Source organism: Ahaetulla prasina, chromosome 2, assembly GCF_028640845.1.
Source record: "Ahaetulla prasina isolate Xishuangbanna chromosome 2, ASM2864084v1, whole genome shotgun sequence".
In the NCBI taxonomy this organism is placed as follows: Eukaryota; Metazoa; Chordata; class Lepidosauria; order Squamata; family Colubridae; genus Ahaetulla; species Ahaetulla prasina.
Genome location: NC_080540.1, coordinates 244,521,713 through 244,541,458, shown reverse-complemented (window position 1 = coordinate 244,541,458; position 19,746 = coordinate 244,521,713). Strand labels below are relative to the sequence as shown.

The 19,746-nt window shown below is 38.6% G+C and overlaps 1 protein-coding gene across 1 annotated transcript in view; it reads left to right on the top strand.

Annotated features, from left to right (window-relative positions):
- The first annotated feature begins 14,990 nt into the window (after nucleotides 1-14,990).
- The window catches only part of SLC12A2 (solute carrier family 12 member 2), a 49,975-nt gene continuing 45,219 nt past the window's right edge, over nucleotides 14,991-19,746 (top strand). The window contains exons 1-2 of the mRNA XM_058168537.1: nucleotides 14,991-16,915; nucleotides 17,303-18,125. Coding sequence (XP_058024520.1) covers nucleotides 17,394-18,125 — 732 coding nt within the window. The 5' untranslated portion in view covers nucleotides 14,991-16,915; nucleotides 17,303-17,393. The remainder of the gene's footprint in view (nucleotides 16,916-17,302; nucleotides 18,126-19,746) is intronic.

The window sequence follows — 19,746 nt, the reverse complement described above, 5'->3', positions numbered from 1 at the left end:
TCCCAGGGGACCAAGCCAATTGTTATTCTAATTGTAAGGTTAGTTTTAGTAATTGTGCCATTTGTACCTTAGCATTCGTTTCAGGCTATAGGATTCTATAAGCAAATGGATGTAGATTCTTGTATTACTAACATCATCATCATCATCATCATCATCATCATCATCATCATCATCATCATCATCATATTTTAATTTGTATACCGCCCTTCTCCCGAAGGACTCAGGGCGGTGAACAACCAAAATAAAATACAAAACAAACAATACATACAATACTAAAAAACAACCCTTAAAAAACTTATTCAAATGGCCAAATTTAAAATGTAATAACGCCCTATAAAATTGACAGAAATTTCAAACCCATAAAATCAAATTAAAATTTTTTTTTAAAAAAATCAAGCCAGTCCAGCAAGGCAGAATAAATAGGTTTTAAATTCACGGCGAAAGGTCCTAAGGTCAGATAGTTGTCGAAGTCCAGGGGGAAGTTCGTTCCACAGGGTAGGAGCCCCCACAGAGAAGGCCCTCCCCCTGGGGGCCGCCAGTCGACATTGTTTGGCTGACGGCACCCTGAGGAGTCCCTCTCTGTGAGAACGCACCGGTCATTGGGAGATAGAGGACGGCAGTAGACGGTCCCGTAAGTATAATATTTGTCTCTCAATCTTTTCCCTTCTTATTTTATCATTTTGTTCACTTTGTATAATTATATAAACTGATTTTGTTCTTTAATTTTACATAGCAAAAGCTTTTTATTGTGTAGCAGAAAGCACGACTACTTCTGAAACATATTGAATTTCATGCACATTAGAAATAATAAGATTTTCTGTTGAAATCATTAGAAAAAAATGATACTCCCAGTTTTCTGGTTGACGTATTAAAGGTTCAGTGACCTGATTCAGATATCACACTGAGTCATGTTTTTGTTTGGTTTTGGCTTAGCTTGGTGTGAATTTTGTTACTGTGAATTGGTAAACCACAGTTTATGGCTGGGTTCAATCTATAGTATCACATAGGAATTCAACCAATTGCAGCCAGTGAAACAAAGCAATAAAATCTTGCTTTATTGGAATATGTGAATTCAGCCAGAGGGTTTATTTTCAGTTTTCAGATTTGCAATATCAAATGGCAAAAAGGACTTCTCTAATAAACAAAAACCAAAACAGTAGCAATAAAAAACCAAGAAATTATTTAAGCAAATATAAAGTAGCACAACTCTCCGTTTTGTTTTTTCCATGAGTGCTTTCTTTTCAGCACTAGCTTCCCCATTTGACACGTTGGGAAGAGAAATGGTCCCTCTAAAGAAAAAAAAGAGAAATATCTTAATATCTATGCCTCATACACAACTAAAATACCAAACTAAAGGCAGTTCCTTGGTGTTGTTTTAGCAAGCATTCTCACATCTGTAATTTGGCAGAAAGATCTATAGCCATTAGTCGCACTGCTTCCAATCTAAGCTTTTATGTGCCTCAGTGGCAAGGCTGGTGAATAGTTGCAAATGTAATGTGAGACAATTTCAGGTCAGCAATTGGGGATTTCCATGGATTCTTTTTCCATTCTACCTAGCATCATCTGCCTGAAGGAAAAAGATAGCTACCAATTGCTCTCCATAACAGATAAGGTGGGGTGAGAGACTCTAGGCCAGTGGTTCTCAACCTTTATAGTGCTGCGACCCCTTTAATACAATTCCCCACGATGTGGTGACCCCTTTAATACAATTCCCCATGATGTGGTGACCCCAACCATAAAATTATTTTCGTTTTGAATTTATCGCGCCTGAAGCCGTATTGGCTAGCAATCTGAACTGCTTGCGATTGCCCTGAGAACGGAGGCATTAAAGCGGAGACTCCACCCCTATTAAGTTTATCGTGCCTGAAGCCAGATTAGTCTAGCGATTGGGAGTGATTGCAGCTGGCTTGAGAGGGAGACATCAGAGCAAAGATTTCTCTCTTTTTTAATTCATTGCGCCTGAAGCCGAATTCAGCTAGCGATTTGAAGAGCCTGCAGCTGGCTTGTGGAGTCAACTATTGGAGCGCGATACTTCGACTCGCAAGTATACTTCCCATATTTCCGATGGTCTTAGGCGACCCCTGGCAAATCGTCATTCGACCCCCAATGGGGTCCCGACCCACAGGTTGAGAACCGCTGCTCTAGGCATTATGTGCTGTCATTGAACTTTGACTCAGTAGTGATGATCTTAATCTAAGGCAGGTTATTTTTTTTGCAAACAAACAAACAAAACAAGTCAACAACATGCTGAACTGAACATTTTACAGTTTTAATCAGAAATATTTTAAAAAAAAGAAGATTGAGTTCTCAATATCCAGAACATATCTAAATTAATGAACATAATCTATCTACCATAACAAATCATCAACCCTCCCCTAAAAATCAGTGACATAATCAAAACAAATAATATTGGAGCTTCCTCTTTTTGGCATGCTTCATCAACAACTAGACAGCTAACAAGTAAAATGCAAATATATGCATACATGAAAGTTACTAACAGTAAATTTTACTAGTAATAAAATTGGAACAATTTTAAGATTGTTTATCTTTGTTATTCTCACTGTCTGTAACTCAAACCTCTAGGATTGGCCCTATTGTGAAAAGTAAAGCATATTTTGGATGATAAAATGTTCAACAAATAGTTTCTGAATATATAATTATTTTGAAGAAACAGTATATTTATGTGAGGACCAGTGGTGAAATCCAATTTTTTTTACTACCAGTTCTGTGCATGTGGCTTGGTGGGTGTGGCAGGGGAAGGATACTGCAAAATCTCCATTTCCACCTCACTCCAGGGGAAGGATATTGCAAAATCTCCATTCCCTCCCCACTCTGGGGCCAGCCAGAAGTGGTATTTGCCAGTTCTCCGAACTATTCAAAATTTCTGCTACCGGTTCTCCAGAACCTGTCAGAACCTGCTGGATTTCACCCTTGGTGAGGACCCATTGTCCTATTAAATAAACATTAAATTACAGTGTTCATGATACCCAAATGTAATTATTTAATCTTTAGCTTCTCAGCTTAATAAAGAATTAGTAAAGGCCTTTGTGGTGGCCTTTTCCAATATATTGCCTTGAACATATGTTGGATTAATCTGGGTTACTACTCAGAATCTCTGTTAAGAGCTTTCTTTTCCTCTAAAATGCCATAGATAATAAGGGAAGAAAGTCAAAAAATGTAAGTTTCCAGCCACTACTGAACACTATTGCCTCAGTGAAACTGGTTTCTTGCTGTAACAAGTTCCCTCTTTTTTCAAGATGACTGGACCATGTTTACAACATTGCCTTATTCAGCATAAAACTTGTGAATTTGGTCCATGCCTTGTTCTCTCATTTGATGATTCTAGGAATGTTAAATAAGATACACAGCAAAATCAAAACAGATGTAAAAACTTTTGAATCTATAAAGATCAGCAAAAAGTTCTGATTTCTACACTGTACAGTTGCAGTTTTGTACAACAGTTGTACAGTTATGCAGTTATTCATGCTATTCCATTCTGAAATGAGGAAAGTTCAGACAGAAAATCAAGGTATTTTTGTATGGAAGATTGAATTCTGTTCAGTTGTAATATTTCTGGGCTCAGAATTCTTCATTTCCAAGTGTACTTTTTTGTACCAGTTTTTCACAGGACAAGTGTATGGGTTATTTTTAAAAAAGAGAAGTAGATTGCACAAGCTTGAAATCTGCTATTCCTGACTGAAGCTACATCTCCTGCGAATTCACCAAAACTTACTTTAGGCATGTCGCATGTACTATTTTGTCCATGAGTGCTGACTCCAATCAAGCTGCCAAATTTTATATTATGGATTTAATTTATAAGGCTGATCACAGTTTTACCTCTGTGAGGTTTTTTGGGGGAAAGGGGAACTGGCAGACTGAAAACTGTGAAGTTTTTTGTTTGAGTTTTTTGTTTCTGACAATTCTCAGAATCAAAAATAGCATGAATCTCAGTCCAGTAGTAAGGAAATGTGCAAGATTTCGGTTTATAAAACTTAGGGAAATTAATCAGCACAGGCTATAAGATATATGTTCTCCATTATTCCAATTCTGAAGTTCTTGTTTTCAGAAAACAGTTGTGTTTTCTAAATCTGATTGCCAAAATCTAGTGCTACCTATTCACCAACTGGTTGTTTACATCAACTTCTCAGGTAGGTGTATAACATTTTGTCAAATCTCTGAAACAGAAGTGCATAACCTGTGGCTTTCAGAGCAGCATTGAACAATAACTTCCAGCAATCCAAATATCTGACAATGCTAAATGGGTCTATTGGAAGGCTAAGTAATACCTGAGAGTTATGATATTTATATTCCCGTAGACGTAAGAGTTGATAAATCTTTTTTATTTTACAAAATAAGAGTTTGGAATTAACTACTAACTCTCACATCATTGTGATTGCTATTGAATAAGAATCACATCTGTCTCCTAGTTCTGACATGCATATATACATTGAATATGTTTACAATGCTATTAAAGGATCTTTTGTCTACTGAAAGTTGCTAGTTTTTGAAAGTTTTTGCAGTTATGAAATTATCTTAAATGCCAAAAAAAGCAACTTGATTTCAAATCCAAACCGTCCTTACAGGAAAACAGATTTCATCTTATACCTGAAAGAGGGACCAGAGAAAATCTTACTAAAGGGAAGAGTAAGAAAGAGACCCAGTGTTGATGACTTAAAACTAAGAACATGCTGTTCCTGCTCCCTAGCCAAGCAAATTTAGGGAACATTACTGTGTGCTGATTTAAGTGAGAAGTACATAAGTAAATATTTGAGGTTTATTTAAAACACAGGTTATATTTCAAGGAAAATGCAGGAAGTATACTGTAGCGATAAAGAACTGTTTTCACTTCACAGAATAATAAATATGTTTATTTGGCACTTTAATATTTTTGCATAGAAATCAGAACTTCAGTAAGAAAAGGTGAATGTATTAGATGTCAGTTGTATAGGTCCAAAATTCAATCTAAATATATCGTTGACATTATGGGGTTTCCTTCAGATAAAATATTTTATAGATTTACAAGCTAGAGTTGACACTGTTTTGAATGGTAGCCAATTTGCATTCATTAAAACAGGAGAAGCATCAATAACTTTATTATAGGAAGAATCTATAAATAGAAGATAATGAGGTACCAGTTGAAAAGTAATGTGAGACAGTACATTTGAATCAGGAAGGCCTACATTTAAATCTCCCTGAGTGCTTATGTAATAATCACTTCATTTTTTAGAATAGACAGTTTTAGAGGAAAGGAAGAAAGGAAGGAGGAAGGGTAAGGTTTGGGCCCAGTGCTAATGCGTTGGGCATTAGCTTCATAGAGCTAACATAGAAGAAACAAATGTGTATCTTCAATCATTTAAAATACACAAACACACACACACAAAAACAGAGGATACTGAAGATGCAATGTCATCACACAGCAGAGAATACCTACAAAATGCCTGCTCTTCTCCATGTTCTGGGGAATCAGCAATATCCAATCAGACTCCTTATTTCTAATATTTTCATGTTTCTGTTTTTGTGCTACTGTATATATGAATCAGAGTTATAATGATAATAAGAGTTAATAAGCCCTAATTATAGTTATTAATTACTAGATTTATACATTTTTCTTTTACTGTGTTTTATTTAATTGCTTTTGTATTTTTACAGTAATTGCTATAATGATTTCTATGAAAATGCCACTATAGAATATAATAGATATTTTGATGTAATGTCTTTTGCAACTATCAAATACTGCCTTGCATGTTATGTCATTACTTTTAAGAATGGGAACTCTATGGTCCAAAAGTACCGTAATAACGGCCAGTGAACCAAAATATACAACGGGGTTATTAGCTGCTTTCAAGAAATGAGCAATGATAATCATTGCAATCATCATCCATCTTTTGTGATACTGTTGCTCATGATAGTCTACTTAAGCATACATGGAAATCATATGTCAATATTAAGCTCTCTATATTCCATCCAAAGAATCCACTTGCTGCCCTTAACATCTTATCTAACATAGCTAAACCCATAGTGGGAAAGCAGGGACAGATAACTGATATTTTTAACTTCATGTACCTGGACTTGAGAGATTCAGTAGGAAAGACTCAGTAGATTAAGATGCTACAAACTCAACTCCATCTATGCCCTTTTGACAAAAGAACGATATAAACATAATCATTGTATTGCTTCAAGCCAAGAATAAATGGTAAGTCAAACCCTGCATCCGGCGGATTTGATTTAAATCAAATTGATTTAAATCATAATTTTTAAAGAGCAACTGTTTTCTCTGTCCCACAGCAGCTTCTCCTCTGACCCAATGTTGACTCACTGACAGTCCCATTCACTTTAATGGGACAGTTGGTGATGCGGCAGTGACACAAGGTGAGGGACGTGGCAGGTAGCAGGTGAGTGGATGCCCGCTAACAGGTGCTACCATGATGGATCTGAAATGACTGGTGCTCTTTAATATTATATTTGTAAGCTGCTTAGAAGGTTTCACTTTCATTTTTACTGCTTGCCCTTCCTCCTCACACTTAGAGCCTGGTGGTACAGATGCAGTTCTCTTCAAACCATACAGTTTGTAGTGTACATAGATTTGCAAAACAAGGGGGTAAAGGAATATTCCTGAACTTTGTTTTATGATTTATCTCATGGTTACTGTGAAATTGTGTGAATGCATCAATGCAGTGCACGTTATCTCAGCTTGCAGAGCTTGAATTCATTGAGTTTACCAAAAATGTAAATATTGCAGAATATACAGCCTCATGCTACATAACTAAGCTCCATTTCATGCTGAATAAACTAAATTATTAATGCACTGTATTTTTCCCTCCATAAGACCCATTTCCCACCCCCCCCAAAAAAGTGGGTGGAAATGTGTGTGCATCTTTGGTGAATAGCAGCCGGGCCACGGCAGTGGGGTCCTTTTACAGTGCTGAATCCCGCCTCTTCTGTCTTTCTTATTCCCTGCCATTTCTGTCTCTCTTCCGCAGTGCAGGAGTCAATAGGCAGAGCTGACACATGAAAGGACACCTATCTGTGGTCCTCTTGAGTCTGCCTGATTTTTTGTTTGTTTGTTTTCCTCCTCTAAACCTAGGTGCATCTTATGGTCAGGTGCATCTTATGGAGCGAAATATATTATTTTAAGTAGAAAAATACCTTTAAATAGATTTTTACTCCAAAAGCATTTTAAAATAAATTCGATAAAAATTAAAAAAATCCAATTTTTAAAACATCCTATTTTTTTAGTTTTTCAAAAAAAAACCCATCTATTTTTATCCACCCTACCCTGCATTTTTTTATGAACCTCATTTCCACGCAAGCATGGGTTTTACCATCCCCACAAGGTATTCTATAATGAAAGGTATGAGATTGTGATAATATGCAATATCTCTATGGAGACAATTTCTGAGAAAGCATAGGATTCCACTTATGCACCACAATTCCTCTGCAATAGTTAATTTTACACCTTGCACTACTGGTTTCTGTCATTCACAAGCCAAGTTGCCGATTACTGATGCTATGCTAAGATTTAATCAGACTTTACCAACATAATGGAATTTTGTAGCAATCTTGTCCACACCCAGCAGGTTTAACTCAAAGATAGGATTAATAAAAGCTGTGTTAATGCTTATGAAAAATGTCAGCACAAAGCACAATATTTAGCATTGTTCAAGGTTATTACAATTCTTATCTGCCGCCATGTCTTCAGAAGTTATGCAAAAGATAAAGACATTAACACCAGTTATATGAGTATGTGAGATAAGGATTGAAAGTAATAAGAAACCCTTTCCCCACATACCTTCAGGTTCACCTTTCGCTGCAGGTAGCCAGGGATTTACAGAATTGGACATAGCTAGAACCCAATGATAGGCTGCCAGGCCTCTGACCTTCTCCAACAAGACTCACATATTTCTTCGTCTTTTTGGAATGAGGCAGTGATATTCTGTCGGTATTTTCCATGTTCTGTTTGGTAGATAATATTAAGTCATTTTATGTTTTACAATCCTGTAACCTAGTACTACTCAACCCTTTCTTCACCATGGACACCCTTTAAATAATCTTTTGTGGTCATGGACTATAGCCACAGAATACCAAGACTTAACTCAAGATTGAAATCATAACATTTCTTCAAGCCTTCATGGATCCCCTGTGACGATATGCAGACCACAGGTTGAGAACCATTGCTGCGTCCTGTTTACATTCTGCCTTATTATTACCTCCCCATGGAAAAACTTAACTAGTTTTGATATTTATTCAGATTTTTCCCTTATATTTCCAGAGGGAGAAGAGAATACCCTGGTTTCATGAGTACCATGAAATAACCACCAAGGCATGGAAACAAGAATACAGACATTGAAGATGCCATTGTTCTCAACTCAATAGTGGTTGGAAAGCAAACCCATTAATTTGTTGAGTCAACAATAAAGAACTTGAGGCAGGCAGTAAATGAATTTGGTAGGACTAATCCTGCAATTGAAAATTAAGCAGTTCAGTACTGAAGAGAAAGAGGAAGAATATAAATACCGAGGTGGGAAATTCTGGTGTATTCTTTGAAAGATCTTCAGAGACAAACCACAGAATGGGAACTTTATGCCATATTTATGTGGCATAGCTTGGATTCTTGGCAATAGCTGCAGATTACATCCATTCAACACATATTCTAGACTTCTGTTTTACATTTTGTAAAAATGTAGTTTATATTGATCAAAACTTCATAACATAAATAACCTGTCACAGAGGTGGGATTCACTTACCTTCCCTACCAGTTTACAAATGTGAGCGTACACACCACTTCTGCACATGTGCATGGTCTTCTGCGTATGCGCAGTAGTCGCACATTACATCCGGGCGGGTGGTCGGAGCCTCCCGCAGTCTCCGCTACCAGTTCGCACGATCCGGAGGGAACCGGCTGAATCCTACCACTGACCTGCCCTCAATTCAATGCCTTCCAGATGTGGTGTTATTAAATTCCCAGAATCTAGGGTGGTTAATTAGAAGTTTTAAGTAAATAGTCAGAACACTGTCATGAATGTATTCAGACTATGGCTGGATTTACATTGTAATTCCTCTATTAACCTCAACAACTAGGCTTATGGCTATTGTTTTACCAGATATTCCAGCCAAGTTTTAACATTTACTTTGGATGTAAGTAAGGAGGCAACAGAGTCATAACATTCTTGAAAGCAAGTTTTCCCCAAAAGGTGCAGTAAATTTGTAGATTTTATATCATTTAGTAGCATAAGTTTTGAGAATAGATATTTCCTTATTTTCTAAGACAGGAGGCTTCTATAAATTGCAAGTTTTTCAATTTTATAAAGCTATCATTCTTTCCTTTAGTTAGATGCCAGTTTACAAAGCCATGGACCAATCTTAGGTATTTGGGATTCCTGATTCATGAGTGACAAAAATAGTTGCACACATCTAAGCATTAATAATTAAGCTTGTAAAGAAAATTTGATGATGTGAGAAAATATAAGGTATAAACTATAAACATCAAGTTCTACAAAGATATTTTAAAGAACAGTCTTTATTTGATAATTGTGTTCCTGATTCAAAACTTCAGCAAAGACTGCAAAGCAGAAGACATAGCAGCAATTATAAATATCACATCAGCACACTGAAAAGAGCTTTTGGGCCTCTGAATTAAACAAGGAGTGCAAATTGCTTTGAACTGTTTTGGCCAGAAAGGATTAATCATGGAATTTGCCTGGCAAAATTTCAGAAGTTTACATCACTATTGAAAAACAATAAAATTGTGTTGTACCATACAAATGTGTTCCATTAATAATTTATCCATTATTCAAGAAGAAACATAGCAATTTCTAAAGCAGGCCCTTTTCTCACATTCAGATAATGACAGTTAAGTGTCCATCCATGTACACTAATTGTGCAACAAGAGAGAAATAAGTCACAAAAGCAGAGCGAACATTTGAATGGAAAATATAAGACTGGAATTATTTTTATATAAAGTGGCACACAACTTTCTCATGACATAAAAGTTTTATGAAAAGAAATTCAAATTTTGAACATGACCTAAATACTTGGTTTGTTGTAAATTTTTACTTTACATAAAGCAAAAATGGCATATGACCAAATGTATTGACTTTGAAGGTTTCATTCTTATTCACATTTGCACAAAAGGGAACCCCATTATCCTTACTTGAATTATCTTCAAAAAAGCATAAAATCGGGTGGCCAGTGTCACCGAGTTCAATATTTAAAATATTTAGAGATACTCATTGATATTCAAAATGCTTGTTGATTTTAAAAAGCAGAAGTCACAATCCAATTTTCAATTCGATTTCTGTATTAATAACTGAGCTGACTTAGGGCAAAAACTCTGGCTACATTTGAGCTGAGCCTGAAAATGTGTTTAGCTGTAATAATGATTATGGCGTAGGCATGCTAGTCCCATTCCCAGTCCAAGACAGAGACTACATTCATGTACAACGCTATGATATAGTCAAACCTTAACATAGCCAAGTAGGATGCATTCAGGTTTAGTGCCTGAATAGCCTATTGGGTATGGGAGACATTGAAATGAAGTATATCTTCCTTCCTCTTTTATTACCTTAGCCTAATTTCTATTTCCAGATTATTATTATTTCTTTATCATGAGGTTAACCTAACAGCTTTGGGGACCTCTGAGCCCTGAGACAGAATGAACTTTACACTCATTTTTTTTCACTGCTTATTACAAGGCATCTTAAGTTCTTTTGTCCATACTAATCAATGGCCTGGTTTAGAGAAATGTGCTGTAAGAACTGAACCACAGAAATAATTATTGAGGGTCAGGATTTAATTTGTTTTATTGCCTTACATGAAAAGAATTTATTAATCTAATTATTTCAGATATTGAAATGATCTGCATATGGTCCCTTTTAATGTAAACATTTGAGGGAATTGGCCTACTACCTTGCCACAGATTTTGGTTCCACAAATCAGAGTTAATGTCAACCTACCAACTGTAATTTGAAGTTTATGACAGGAAACAGTTATAGCAAACTATAGTTGGAAAATAGCAAGAAATAAGACAGGAAATCAATATCTGAAAGGAGATTGGACATAATTAGGAATGTTCACAATTCAACTTAAAAGTTTTAAAATTGGGAAAAAATGCTATTCAATATCCCAACTAGATTTCATCAACAAATAGAAATCAATCAATCAAAAGCAAATGTATCCATTCATGAAGGACAATCCCTATTTTACAACTGTATAACAGTTGTTCTCAACCTGTGGTCCGTGGACCTCTGGGTGGCCACAATATCATCTTCGGGGTCCACGAAGGCTTGAAGCAATGTTATGATTTAAATCTTGAGTTAAGTCTTGAGGGTTCATCGTCTTGGTCTGTGGCCACAAAAGGTATTTAAAGGGAATCCCCTGGTAAATGACAAGATCCATGAACCATTAGACCTATGATTCTTAAGTATTCAATCACAATTGTGATATAAAACACTTCAATAACAAAATATTAATTTCATAACTCTGGGATAAATAAGCTTAATTCTTTCCAAAACCCTCATTCTTATAAGCAGCTGCTTTAAATTTGATTTGGATACTAATTAATGTCACTGTCTATATTATAGAATAAAAGTGCTATAAGTGCAATAAAACAGGAATTACTATAAAGATTTGCATTTATATTAAGTTCAATTTGATTTAAATTTAAATTAGCTTTTTAAAAAGGCATGTACCTGACAGTGATTTCAGATACATACATACATATTGATTTGCCGACAAATACACTGCCAGGTAGACATACTTTCCTTTAGTCTTTCCCTCATTGCTATCAAAAATATTGGTTTTTTAATATTAGTAAGAAACAAGTGAAAATGGACAATTCTGCATAAATATTTAATATTACTCAAAGTTATCCAGTGATGATTTTCTCCCAATGATTTATCTATTTATTTTTATTTAGAAAATGAATAGATTCGTAAGATTCTTTATAATGTTTGTTCCATAAATTTGAACATATGAAGCAACAGAAAAGCCTTACGACTTTGTTGGAAACTTTCTATTTTCATTCCAAATCCTGATAGCAATAAAAACTGTAATGCAAAACACTTAGTGTAATCACAGTCCTCTTATTCACGTTTCCGTCTCTTCCTTAGATTCTAGTCCAAATATTTTGGTTTATATTTTTCATCATCTTTATTCCTTGCTGTTGTGTTTTAACTTAATCCATATTATTACTCCAGATTTGACTTTTCAGATAAATGGTATATTTCATGCTCAGAAATCTTCAATGCAAGATACAATTATGTCATATATAATACATTATGTTAAATAGCTAAATGTCTATGAAGATTCTCAGTCATTCAGATGATGGTTGTCCCAAAGGTGTTTTTTCAAAAGGCAACTGGACTTTGCTTTTCCTTTAAGAAATTCTGAAGTGAACAAGCTTCTTGGAAGAGAGGCGAAAAATCTCCAAGGAAAAACAAAAAGCAGTTGCCTTTTAAAAAAGTACCTTTGGGACAATATATTACTATATTTTTTGGACTATAAGACGCTCTGGACTATAAGCTGCACCAAGCTTTTGGGGAGGAAAACAAGGGGGAAAAAATCTGCCTCGGCTTCCCAGCATCCATCCGGTATTCATCTGGCCTATTTGCCGCTGCCCATTCGCCACTGCAGTCTGTTCACCGCAGCCTGTTCACCGCAGTCCATTTGCCGCCATCGCAGCCCGTTCACCACCAAAGCCTGTTCTAGACCAGCTGATCGGCACCAGACCAACCACCCTCTCCCCACCACAATATTCGGAGTATAAGACAAACAGACATTTCCACCCACTTTTTTTTGGGGGGGGAGGGGAAGTGCATCTTACACTCCAAAAATACGGTAAATAGTTGCAGAGATCATGGTTTAGTTTACCAATCCAAATTTCAGCAAATACAGTATGTAAAATGTAAAATAATTTTTTAACAAATTTAGAACATAACTTCATTTGTGAAAGTGTCCTAACAGATGCTGCATGGGTCTCATGCTGGCATATTGTTAGTTATGCCAGCTCATATTGTTACTGAGGAGGAAGATTCTTCATGTCTGTAGGGAGCTTAGCATTGCCAGAAACAATCCAAGCTTTATGATTGCTAGATGTTTCAACAATGGCAAAGAGTTTCTTGAATTGTGATGCCCTTGTCAACTCTGTAGTCTGTGCTGAGGCATCTTTGTTTATATACAAACTTAAACCTTGATCTGGTAGTGAAGGAGATACTGAAATGCCTTGGCATACAAATAAGAACCATTAGAATAATATAAAAAACATTTGGTATTTATATTAGCTGAATAAATATTAACAAAAGATGAAAGTATGCAATTAGTAATTAATTATATACAAACGTGCATGCAGGTAAATTAACACAATATGTTGCAAATAAATACAGCTATATGACTGATATGATAGGACGTTATACATTACATAGACCACACAGCAACATTTCACATCCCAAAGCATAACATTCCCACAGTTCTTTTCTCACTACATACATGTGTAACCTGATTCACAAAATACATGTTTTATTTGGTTTTGGTTTATTGTAAAAATCCACATTGTGATTTATAAAGCAAACCATGTCTTACCATGTTATGGTTTATTATAACTTTATCAGTAAATGCCAATATGCTTTCTAAATACCATTTTGCAATGAGAAAGCAGATTTTGCCATCAAACCTCAAATCTGTCAAAAATTGTGAGTTATATGAACTAAGTTGTTTCCAGATGACCGGTTTCTAGTTCTACGTACCAATCAAAAGAAATTGTGCAAATATTCCTTTTACCCCTTTTTCATGTATGTGCTGGAAAAACCAAAAAACCAAAATCAAAGCAAACTTTGGGCCCCTGAAAAATTATGTAAATAAAATATACTAATTACACATTAAATAAAAAGTCTCTGTCCAAAGAATGCAATATTTTCTATATAAGCATTTTTAAAAGAAAAATTGACTATACATAGAAATTTACAACGTATTTTTACCAGTTAAAGATATTGTTTGCAGTATTTCCCATTTTTGCCAAAACATCAGAAGTATAAATATTAAGAAATGCATGACAACTGGTACATGTTAGATTTCTTTAAAAGCTGTAATTTAGTCAGCTTTTGGGAAAATTTTATGAATTTCAGTCTGAATGTCCTTACAAGGCCGAGTCTTCTTGCCAAAGTTTCTACTAGAACATGTTTTATGGTAAACATTCAAATTGATAGCAGTTACGGATTATTAAGTGTCTATTAATTTGGCAATAAAAAATAAGGAAATTATAGATGCCTTTTCCTGATTACTTGTTCAATTCAGTCTTGTATAACTAAGCTATTTTGAAACTGTTTACATGTACATAGAGTTGGTTACCTTTCCTTGAACCCACCTCAGTTGTCCAATATTTGTGGAGTCCTTGATGCTTCCTAAACTGAATGGGCAAGTGACAAATGACCAAAACAAACAAACAAAGCCCCAAACAGTAACAAAGAAAGTCAAAACATTTATTAGAAGCAATCCACTCAGGAGATGTTCAGGGGCTGCTGCAGTAGACAAAAATCTCCTGTCCTTCAACAGACTAAAAAAAATACCACTAAAATATACAAAAATTAATCCAGCTGTTTTAGCTGCAGGATTTGCAAGTTAACATCAGTTGCAAGTGTAAACCATACACCATGGGCATCAAACTTCTGTCTCTTTCACACACACACACATTTGAGTTCTCCTAAATGGGGTCTATCAATGATTTTGTCTTCGTAGATAATTTAGAATCTTTGGAGAATGCTCATACAATCTCTGTGCCCAGTCTGCAAATTTAGTAATTCTCCATCTTACCTAAGAAAATAATCTATTACAAACATGGCTTCAACCTCATGGGTACACACATTGATGGTATTAAAACAATTGGGTTCACACAACACATTAAAACAGATTATGACCCAACGTGATATGCAAACCCAATCAATATCTCCTCTCAATTCCTCAGACTTCCTTTTAAGGTTTAGAAACAACTCCCATGTACAGCAAAGGTATAACATCCTTTCATCCAGGATGCTAGACCACAATGCTATTTATGTAAGAGCCTACTGTTTTCTACTGGGACGGAAGTTGTTTGAAAATCCATGATAGTTCAATTAAAGATGCCAGAGACAGGTGGAAGACATACCCGTTTCCCACTATTTGTATGCTCAATGTAGGGCCAGAGACTAGAAAAGTTTCGGTTTTGTAGAGCTGCTCCAAGTGTTATCTATTTCAGCAGGAAAAGAGTTAACTCGGAGTAAATGCTTCCTTCCACGTTCACATGACAGTGTTGATTTAGAGATACCCGCTCAGCTAAATAGGTTACAGATTCACATGACATCAGCTAACCTTCCTTGGCTGGGTTGAAAGGGTGAAAAAAAAAAAGGCCCTTAACATAAAATAGCGTCATAGGAGAAGCTTCCTAGATGCAAGGCTGTTACTCTTTTTCCTGGGAGTTGTTGCTAAACCTCGGGCCTTGAGGGAATAATTTCCACATCATTTAGCCTGCCCAGAATTTTTGGAGGATGCTCAATTCAAAGCAAGTATTCACTAGTATGTACCACACCAAGACGCCGGGCTCAATTTAACTCCTGTGCAGCAACAGCCACCTACTTTTCAGAATTGTGATAAAACTAATAAAAACAGCAATAAAAAAAATTAGGTTTTCGGTTTGTATAACCGTGCTTGGACTGTTTTTGTGTGGTGACTGTATGTGTTATTTTTTTCTTTCCTTTTCCTAATGTTGGACATCTTCGACATCCTAGGAAAGCAGGGCTTGGGTCAATGAAAGGCATTACACATCTTTTAGCTACTGAGATGTCCTGAGCAGCTTTCCCTGGGAAGCGAACCATCCCATCGGAGCATGTGGAGACCGGTCCTTCCTTCTATAAACCGCCCGCCTCAACGTAAAGCCGGCCGGGGCTTCTTGCAACCTCAGTCGCGTCTGAACGCCTTGCTCGCGAGATCTTGAAGCTTGGTGGTGGTGGTTGTTTTTTCCTTCCTCCACTGCAGAAGGAAGAGTCGGGGAACTTTCGTAGCCTTCCAGCTAGCCGTCCGCCCACGGAGGAGCAGTTGGCTCCGTAGGCCCGCCCATCCCCGCTTCGAGCCGAGCGTCAGTTTTATAAACCGCCATCTGCCCTAAAGCTCTTCTCCCGTCGAAAGGAGGCGGAGGCAGGCAGGCAGCCCGCCGGGCGGATGCCTTCTTCCTCTCCCTCCTTCCTGACACGACGCGAGTAAGGGCGCTGCTGGTTGGGTCGCCCTGCAGGGGGAAAAGCGGGCCACGCTGGACCGCGGCCTCGCTCTTTCTCCGAAAGGCGCTTTAGCCAGGCTGAAGCTCCCGGCGGCAACGCAGCGGACAAGCTCTAACCTCGAAGCACGCCAAAGCCGGGCCAGCATCCGTCAGCTCCAGAAGCAGCGCCCGAAAGCTGCTCCGCCCTCGCCGGGCCAGATCCCTCCCTTGCTCGGACTTTGCCTCCGCCTCCCGCTCCCCTCGCAGCGGATGCTTTAAAGACTCGTCCCCGAGCCGCGCGGCTTTTAGGCGATTGGCTGCCGCCTGCCCGCTTTCCTTCGCTCCGTGGCGCCGGCTTTCGCTCGTTTCGGGGGAAACCGACGGGGGGGGGGCGGGGGTGGATAACGGAGGGCCCGGCGGAAGCTTTGCGGCTGACACGGGCAGCGGCCGGCCCCCGAGCACCAAGCCGTACAACACACGTGTCGAGACCGCGTCGGCTTATTCAGACTGAGAAAGCGTAGGTCTGTGGGAGGTCGGTCGGCCAGCCGGCTGGTTTCCTCCTCCCCTCCGCGGTCGGTTCCACAGGGAGCGCTGTCGCCTTGGCGCCCGCGATACGAAGCGTGTGGCGTTGCTGCTTCCAGCCATCCCTGAAACTTCGGGAGGCGGACCGAGGGTGCTCCTTGTCTGTGGGGACGTGAGGTAAGAGAAAGAGGGAAACAAGGCGACGGGGGTGGGGGTGGGGAGTAACAGGGACGGAGACTCCCCCCCCCCTTCGGCTCTTCCCTGTCTCGGGTTTCGAGGAGGGGGACCCGGGTAGGCAGAGGGGCGAGAGGAGCCAGCAGCTGCGGTGCATCATCACCTGGTGAGGCAGCGGCGCTAGGAGGAGGGGCGGAGGGAGAGGGAGGGAGGGCGGGGCAGGGCCGGGCCGCGCGGTTATCTGCCGAGGAAGTGCGGCGTGTTGCCTCGCTTTCTCTCAAGGGCGGCGGAGTGAAGCCCGGCAGCGGCGGGACGCCATTTGGTGGTTTAAAGCGCCCCGAGCGGCAGCCGACTGTTGTTATTGGTTTTTTTTTCTTGCTTGCTTGCCAGAACCGAAGGGACTTCATTGAACAAGCCAGAGCCGCAAGGAAGTCTGTTCCGGCCCGCATTGTCGCCGCCGCCCGAGAAAAAAACAGAAGCCATGGAAGCGAAGCCTTCGCGTGCGTCCACCCCGCCGCCCCGCTCCGGCTCGCCGAAGCTCAAAGCTGCAGCGGCTGCAGGGAGAGAAGGAGGAGGAGCCGCCGATGCAGCAGCATCCACAGGCGCGGAGGAAGTACCTCGTCTGCCGGCGAGTGACGGGGATGCGCCGGTTGGCACAGGCGACTCCTCGTCGGACCCCGGGAGCGCCTTGGCTCCTGCCTCTGCAGCTGCTGGGGATGGGCTTTGCAGACCTCTGGGTCCCACGCCCAGCCAGAGCCGCTTTCAGGTGGACCTGGTGGCAGAAAACCTGAGTCGGGCGGCTGTGGCAGAAGAGGCGAAGACAACGGAAGGGACCCCTGAAGTCCCCGGTGATGGGCATAAGAAAAGCAGTGAGGAAGCAAAAGGCCGGTTTCGGGTGAATTTCGTGGACCCCTCGGCTGGAGACGACAGCTCTGGTGAGCCTGGAGGTGGTGGCCCAGAAGGCTGCAGCGTCAGCTTCCAGAATGGTGGTGACACGGTTCTGAGCGAAGGGAGCCTACATTCTGGGGGAGGCTCAGGAGGGCACCATCACTACTATTATGACACTCATACGAACACATACTATATGCGCACCTTCGGCCACAACACCATCGATGCCGTGCCAAGGATAGATTATTATCAGCAAACCGCTGCTGGTCTAGGAGAGAAACTTATTCGACCCAGCCTTGCAGAGTTGCATGATGAGCTGGACAAGGTGAGTGATGGTGAGCAAGTCAAGAACACCTGGTAACCCCATTTGGGATAAAAAAAAACAGCATCAAGCTGATGCAGTGTCTGAGAGTATAGAACTGCTGAGAGTGCTGAAAGTATAGAAGTAGAAAAATACTGTGTTTTTCAAAACAAGATGAGGTTTACCTAGAATCTATAAAAAGTTATGTTTTCTATATTCTCTCTGCATGGACTTTGGCTTTATAGATATGCATTGCAAATATATTTGCTTTCTGTCTTTCCTTACATTACATATTGTCTCATGTTTGTGCATCTTTTACATGGAGCCAGTATACTTTATAGGTCTGTAAAAGTTAATGGAACACTACAGCAGTACTTGTCTGGTCTAAGGTAACATTTCCCCCCTCCAGATGTCTTTGTTCATTTTAGGTTAGGACATGGGGTTAAGTACTTGCTGGAGAAACACAGTGTAAAGTCTCTACATGATGTAACAACAACCAAAGGCCATCTTCAGATATCCAGAAGAAATTCCTTTATCTCTATTTTATATCAAACATCCATATTAATATTCTCCCCTAGCTTTCTGGTTTTCTGTGTACTTCAATTATTTACTGATGCCAAGTTCCTTGTCGGTCCACTGGCCAGACCTACTGCAATGTTCATGGATTTCTAAACTGTCTATAGATATGTAAATTATGTTTAAGAGGCTATTTTCAGAAAAACAACTTTTTAGCTTTTACCTAAACAATTTAATCACACAGGCTGCTTTAAAGTTGCATCTATTATTATTATTATTATTTAAATTTCTATACCGCCCTTCTCCCGAAGGACTCAATATCCAATAGGTCAGAATTAAACATTAAACATTTGTTATAAGATGATGAAAGGAATTTAAACTCAGCAACTTAAGTACTTCAACTATGTGTAGGTCTGAAACATAATTAAAGTTTATAGTTCATTATTAGTTTTATTAGTGCTTATTTATATTGTATTTGAAAGTTTTGATAACTTTCTGAGCTCTGTCTTTTTGAAAAGTACATATCAGTTATATGATATTAGCATTTAAAACAGAATTGTGCTTGGTAAGTCTATGTTATGAGCCATTGTTTATTTTTCTGGTTTTATTAAAGAATTAAGATTTCCCAAACAGAATTGCATATTGAAGCTAAGCTATTGAAAACCTGTTTGATAAATTAATGTAAAGATTAGATAGTTGATCGAAGCAATATGTTAAATGTTAACAATAAGGTAAACATACAATGGAAATCTGGTTTCCATTGGGTTTAACAGCCTTTTAAAGATATAAACATTGTTGCTGATAGGGGAAAAATCTGTCATGATGAATGTTGAACAGGCATTATACTACTATATACTATACTATAGTATATAGTATACTATATAAAAGTATACTATATATTTTTATACTATATACTTTATAGTATAAAAATACTTTTTATACTATAAAAGCTTGCTCCAAAATTTATCTAGTACCTAGTGTAGTATGGAAGAATTATATTAGAATATAAATGTTCTTTTCCTGTAACCGTGTAACTCTGTTAACTTCAGAATTCATTGAGTTGGCTTGGAGCTTAGGGTAGATATATTAAAATTTATTGGTCTTGAGTATTGTCTAAATTAGATTTCCA